Source organism: Dipodomys merriami, unplaced genomic scaffold (genome assembly GCF_024711535.1).
Source record: "Dipodomys merriami isolate MVZ:Mamm:240054 unplaced genomic scaffold, mDipMer1.0.p SCAF_56, whole genome shotgun sequence".
NCBI classification, from domain to species: domain Eukaryota; kingdom Metazoa; phylum Chordata; class Mammalia; order Rodentia; family Heteromyidae; genus Dipodomys; species Dipodomys merriami.
This window is the reverse complement of record NW_027206135.1, coordinates 3,000,887-3,008,050: the sequence shown is the minus strand read 5'-3', so window position 1 is coordinate 3,008,050 and position 7,164 is coordinate 3,000,887. Positions and strand designations below refer to the sequence as shown.

Genomic DNA, 7,164 nt, shown 5'->3' with positions numbered 1-7,164 from the left:
GCCCAAAGACTGACTTATTGTTTTCTTTACAGCAGGAGGAGGGAAGCATTAGGTACCTGGTACCCAGTAAAAGCCCTGACACAGAGTTATCAGTGGAATTCCTCAATGTGACAAAACGGCTAGACAAGGAGTTCCTTGCTGGTACAACCAGGTCACAAGCCTAAGAAGGCTTGACGGGTGTGGCTGGCTCAGTCCCCAGGGTCCAGCTCTGTTCCCATCTGGGCTTTTTCTGCCCAGGGGTGGGGCTGCTTCTCCTGGCGCCCTGCAGGACCTCCAGGCTCCAGGAATTTGGACCGAGTGGTAGAGACATCGCCGGCAGAGACGGCAATCGCCAGTTTCCCCTCTGCTCTGTCTTGTGATTCAAAGCAGATTCTGCTCCACTTTTTAAAAAAGGGAGCACATTAATACTGGAGACCCACAGAAACAGAATCAAGCAAGGAGACGCAACAGTGTGATCTGAGTCTGTAAGTAAGCAGCTCATCTGACCGCGTGGAACCACGCATGGCAAGGCTGGACTTGTGGGGAGCCCTGGGCATCGAGGTCTGATTGCACAGGGCTGACAGTGAGCCTGGGGAGTTGATAGGAGTTGCAAGAGCTCCCAAAGTGGGTTTTGAGGCTTTTAGAAATGACCTTGGGCTGGGAGTTACTGTCTCCAATATGCACTGCCTCACACACTCATCCCTACTTCTGTAGTACCAAGGTCGTTGTGTGCAACATTTATACTCAGCTGCAGGTGGAGGACTTGGAAAACAAAAGGATGGCTTTCTCTGTCTTGGGTCTTGATGTAAAGTGAGCAGTATGGAACCCAGACTTTGCATAGAAATGTCTGCAAGAAGTGACTTGGAATGGGCCTCCCTTCCATGAATTGTCTCTGCTTCCAGAGTTAGACCACCTAGCAAAAATTACTGCTGTCTCTCTATGGAGCAAGGTTGTTGAAAATACAATTCATTTTGCCTTTCTCTTCTGGCATGATATTTTAGGCAATGGATTTTCACTTTATTGCAAAGCTATATCTCTGTGATAGGAGCTTTCTCAGTATAAGTCTACTATCTATGCAAATGTGGTTTTTTTATGGAATAATTCACATGGTTAATCTAGCATTCTAAGTACAATTAACTCATGTTTCAATGTTTAATACATATTAAATATTTAATGCAATATTAATTCATAAATATTCTTTTTTTATGTATGCCCTAGCCCTGGGGCTTGAACTCAGTTCCTGGACAATGTCCCTCAGCTAGTGCTCTACCACTTCAAGCCATAGCTCAATTTCTGGCTTTGGTTGTTAATTGGAGATAAGAGTCTCACAGACTTTCCTGCCTAGTCTGGCTTTGAACCATTAACTTCAGATCTCAGACTTCTGAGTAGCTAGGATTACAGGCATGAGCCATTGGCACCCAGCTTAATTCATATGTATTCTTTTTATATGTGTGTGTGCCAGTCCTGGAGCCTGAATTCCAGGTATTTTTTGTTTGTTTTTTTGCTGGTTCATGGGAGATAAGAATATCATGAACTTTCCTGTTCAGGCTGCCTTTGAACTGCAATCCTCAGATCTCAGCCTCCTGAGTAGATAAGATTACAGGTGTGAGCCATCAACGATCAGTTCGATTTATAATCTTGGTTGTTTGTATATACCACTCTGAGGACCAGGATTTGAGTTATGCCCTGTAACTGTCCTCATGTTAGTGAGTCACTGAGCTCTCTACACCTGAACCAACATGTCTATGATTGAGTCGTAGTAACAGCTATCTAGTAAGATTGTTGGAAGGGTTAACTGAGAATGTACAGTTCTTTTTAGTATATAAGGTAACAATTGATTGTTAATTTTATTATTATTCATAAATAGGACATTCATAATAAAGAAGATATATTTCTCCCATTTCTTCACTCGATATAATAGTTTGCCTCTGATCTTACCAGGGTCTTACCAAGTCCACACAGCTAGTAAGTGACCCAAGCTGACTCAGAGTTGGGTTTTCAATTGTGTTGTCTTGTTTTGGAAATACTGGGATATGCTCAGGCACTTGCCAGGCAGGTCCTCCACTTCCTGAGCCACATCCCCAGCCCCTTTTGCCGTAGTTATTTTTCAGATAAGGTCTCACATTCATGCTTATGTAGACTGAACAACGTCTTCTGATTTATGCCTCCTTCATACCTGGGAGAATGAGTGTTCCACCATGCTGAGCTTTTTTTTTTTTTTTTTTTTTTTGGTTGACATAGGGTCTTGTGAACTTTTTCCTGAGGTTGGGTTCAAGTCCCTATCCTCCTGGTCACAGTCTCTCAGAGTAGCTAGGTTGACTAGCATAAGCCATTGCACCACACCTCAGAAGCCTGGCAGGTAAAACTGTCAGTGGGTAAGCAGCATGGAACACCAAGCCAATGCCACCTTTCTCAGCCTATTTCCAGTGGCAGAACACAGAGCTGGGTTTCCTGGTTCTCATGGGATGACAGCCCTCTCACGGCTGGCCAGCCCTCCTGATCCTGCTCCTCTTCCTTCTGATTTTCAGGTGCCTGCAGTCGCCATGCCTCCTCTCCTACAGGTTATCCTCTTCCTCTCTCCTTGTGTGGCTGGAACAAGAGCCAGTCACCTCCTTGAAGGCCTGCGATTGCTGAAGACTGAGTTTGCGCTTCGCCTGTACCGCAGCGTGGCAGCAGGGAGAAATGGAACAAATTTTGTCATCTCACCCACCAGCGTGGCCCTCTCACTAGAGATCCTGCAGTTTGGAGCCCAGGGGAACACGGGCAGGCAGCTGACAAGTGCCCTGGGCTACACTGTGCATGGTAAGAGGCCTGTAAGGCACTGGCTCCTGGCTACCCTTCTTCTCTTCCTCACACTGCAGCTAGCTGCCCACCCAATTCAGGCATCTTAAGACATGGGAGCTCAGCTCCCAGCAGTGCATACAGACAGGACACTCACTAAGTAACAATGGAACAGACTGCCACTGTGGTTACTCTTGATTTTTAAGGCTTCAGGCTCACATTGCATGGCAGTATTTGTTTCATTTCACAGCTCTTTGTAGTCTTTACTGGGCACTAGGCAATGTGGGAAAGGCCTTGCAAACATTTATTCATTACTTCAACAACATCATTAAGATTGATGACTTGGGGGCTGGAAAGTTGGCTCAGTGGTAGAGTGCTTGCCTTGAATGCCTGAGGCCCTGGGCTCGATTCCTTAGCACCACATAAGCAAAAAGAAAAAACCCGGAAGTGGCGCTGTAGCTCAATTGGTAAAGCGCTAGCCTTGAGCTGAAGAGCTATGGGACAGTGCCCAGGCCCAGAGTTCAGGCCCCACGACTGGACCCAAAAAATAAAAAATAAAAAAAGATTGATGACTTGACCTGGTGTCAGTGGCTCATGCCTGTTAGTCCTATCAGGAGGCTGAAATCTGGGAATCAAAGTTCAAAGCCAGCCCAGGCAGGAAAGTCTGTGAGACTCTTATCTCCAACTTACTACCACCAAAAAGAAAAAAAAAAAAGTTTGATGTTTTGCCCCTACTATAGAGATGAGCAAACAGGCCCAGAGAATGAAAGCAGCTTGCTGGAGGTCACACAGACATTAAAGAGCAGAGTTGGAATCAAGTTCAGACTGCTGACACCAAAACCCATGCTTTTGAGTGACTTCTGGCCAGTGCCCAATTCTGTATCTTAGAATAGGTATGCCAGCAGCAGCTTGAACCTCCTGAGGACACCTTGACCTCAGCTGGCCTACACTCAGAGCCCGGCTCCATGCCCAGCCCCAATATCCATCTACCACTCCACAGTGAGGCAGGCTCTTACACACATGATTTTTTTCTTTTTCTCCACGTTATAATAAGATATTAAGCAATAAAAAACAGCATAAATAAATATTTTCAGAAAGCACAGAAATAATTCCAATACAAGCTGGCCAAATCCTCCTTCGGGATGGACTCTTAAGTTGCCAAATAAAGGTTAGCATTCAACAAGTCAGGCTACCAGGGGCCAGCTGAGCACCCATTTTTCTCCATCTATACCCCAACCCCTGCTAAAACAATTCTCATGATCCTCCTGGCTAACAGGCAAATGTGTGCTCTCTCTGGGGACAACTGAAATCAAAAGTTATTTAATAAACTTAAGTTTTGTCAGCAAGTACATCACAACAGTGATAGAATATCAGAATTATTCTCCACTCCCATCAGATTCAGAGCAACACAGAACTCAACGGGGCTCCTGCCGCATGGGCCAGTGTTGGCCAGGAAAGTGGCATCCAGACACATTAGGAAAAATGCACTCCGACATCTCAGCCTTAGAGGAGCCCTGCCCACAGAAACACTCTCCAGCTCAGTGCTGTAAGTGTGTTTATGAGATAGTACAGGAGAGAGAATGATTGGTTCTACTGCAGAATAGAAGGCTCCCCAGAAGTCATGACATCTGAGCTGGGGTGTGAAGAAACAAGAACATGAGAGAAAGGGTCATCATTTCTACCTCAGAACAGTCTGACAGATGTCATGATTGGGGTGAAATTAAATGCCTGTGTCACTACCCAGCAGAAATAGGGTAATAAATTCTGGCTTGTCACAAAGTCATGGTACCTGGCTACCCAGCCATAATAATGAGCAGAGTTTCCATAGAGCCAGTGAGAGAAATGCCAAATGTCAAGAATGCATGATAATCACGGTCTGTGGAACAATAATCCCTCTAATTTTCTTAATCATAAACTGCTTTATTAACTTATGCAGGCATCATTATTATTCACCACTCATATTCATTATTATGAACAGGACTGTGCCATTTTCAGAGTTCTAGGCATTTGAATAATTTTGTGCTTTGGTTTGCTCCACACTAGCTCAGAGAAGCATGTCTACTCTGCTTGAAACTTTCCAGGACCTGCCACCTGCCCTGGCCGTGTCCTTTCTTTGCAAAGTTGATACAAGTCACACTGGTATTAAACCAGCAACAAAGTACATCCAAGGTCTTAGGGCTCTGTGTCCATTTAGTCTATAGGAAGATCCATCCAAGCTTGCAGTGTGACACATCAGCATTGTCAGTATGTGAAAACCAACTTTGCCAGGGTCCTTACCTGTACTCCTGAGGCACAATGTGAGATTCAGGACACACGGAAACAGCCCTTCCTGTCTAAACCACAAGAAACACACGATTTCTCAGTTCCCCTACTTCTTGGGGTTGCGGATGTCTTTACAGATAAATTAACACAGAACACTCACACTTTCTATTAAGCATAAGAACAATTCTAGGAATAGTCATCAGAGACAAAAGCAGTCTGGCCCTGGGGAAAGAATTCTGTCTCACAGAAACCATACACAATCACTAGGCCTCTCTTAATATTCCCAATTTGTAAATAAGAGGTGAACAATTGGCAAAACTCACAGTACTCCGTGGGTTGAGCTGGGACTCAGATTCCAGTTTTCTGACTCCAAATCCTCTATTCTTTCCAGAGTTCCTCAGCCTCACTCCAAGCCATAGAGCAATTATCTGAATGTATGAGCACTGTTCACTCTCTAGCGCTCACCAGAGGCAGCTTTAGTCTCCCCTGTATTATTCAGCCGAAACTGCTGGAGAGCATCCTCCACGTAGTCCTCTTCTAGCTCTCTGGAAATGAAAGTATCAGCATAAAAAAGATGGTTCATACAAGTTGAGAACATACTATACACCACCCTTACAAAGTCAAGAACACCAGGCTCAGAATCTTAGCCAAGGTTAATCCACCAGATTTATTGAAAAGGAAGATGCTGGCCATAACCATCTCTCAAAAAGACTGGTTTTCAAGCAGGACCCAGGAAATTCTTCTGATAATTTCCTTAGAGGTCTATTTGCCCCTCCTGCAGGATGTCAGAATGGACAGATGCTAGCTGAATGAAAGACATCCCCATGGGCATGTCGCCAGAGCCAGAGAAGCAGGTGGTGCAGTAAGAGGGACCCTGGTTGTGTGTGGAATGGGAAGAGGGACCTTCTGCCTGTGCCTGGCCTGAAGCAGATGTGTGGAGATGTACAGCTGGTGACCCGGGCAATCTGTACACCACAGGTTTAACAGCTAGGATACCCACTTGGATGGTCAGGTGTGGGAAGCCTGCAGGACCCAACTGTGTTCAGAATCACCTGTGGGCAGAAAGCCTCATTCCAGCTACAGGATGCCTAGGGAGGCCAGAAGCTGCAGCTTATAAGAATAGCATGAAAATGGAATCTACCATTGACTAAACAGAGAAGAAAGCAATCCCTTGGGTAAATAGTAAATCAGAAGTCCAAACTCTGCCATCGAAGAAGGTGGAAGCAGATCATTTTCCACAATGCTGCTTATTTCTTCAATGTTCTTGTGGCTTCTCACTGACATGCATAAACATGAGCTGTGTGCTGTCTAAAGGGAGATGGGTGTGGGAGAGTTCTTACCCTGCCCTTGTACTTCTCCAAGGGAAAGCATAGTCCTAACCAAGACTGCATTCCAATGGCATTGACAGTCATGGCATGCAGGCTTTGCGGTGGATCTGGGGCCCTAATACACTGATTGAAAGAGCTACATCCAAGCCACCGCCCATCACCATGACTCATGGCATGGCTTCTAATTCACTTTGAATTGGTTGAGTGTTTGAATCCCATCACCTGAGCAGTAGGTCTGCCGTTTTCCTAACTTCAGAATCAACTCCAGCATTTGGCAGTGTTCCTGAATCAGGAAGTTAGAGACAAACAAACAAAAACAAAAAAAAACTCTCAATCACTTAAAGGCTGTTAGTAGACATAGATTTTAAAAACAAAACTTCCATCACCTAAAAGCTGTTAGTAGACTTAGTACATTATTTTTGTGTGAAAAAACTGTACAAAGGGATTACAATTACATGGGCAAAAGTACATTTCTTATCAAGCATTGTAGCCTCCTCCTTTGTTTCCCCTTCCCATCCCTTCCCATCCCCCCCCTCACCCAAACCTCCCCCCTAGAATTAGTAGATTTTATGACAGCTGAGTTTCTTCCTGATCTAGTATAATTTCTTCTGACCCTTTTGTGTTGTTGTTTAAATTCAAGACCTACTTGCTAGGCAGGTGCTTTCCAACTTTAGCTATGCCTCCAGCCCTTTTTGTTTTATGTTATTTTTCAGATAGGGTCTCAAGTGTTTTCCCAGGCAGGTCTTAGCCCATGCCCCTCCTACCTATGACTCTGATGTAACTGCATGGATAGGTGTGACCACCACTTCTGGGT

The 7,164-nt window shown here is 44.9% G+C and overlaps 1 protein-coding gene across 1 annotated transcript in view; it reads left to right on the top strand.

The window, feature by feature from the left end:
* The first annotated feature begins 414 nt into the window (after window positions 1-414).
* Serpine3 (serpin family E member 3) overlaps window positions 415-7,164 on the top strand; it is a 36,911-nt gene continuing 30,161 nt past the window's right edge. Inside the window, exons 1-2 of the mRNA XM_070000147.1 lie at window positions 415-464; window positions 2,508-2,781. Of these exons, the coding sequence (XP_069856248.1) occupies window positions 2,523-2,781 (259 nt within the window). The 5' untranslated portion in view covers window positions 415-464; window positions 2,508-2,522. The remainder of the gene's footprint in view (window positions 465-2,507; window positions 2,782-7,164) is intronic.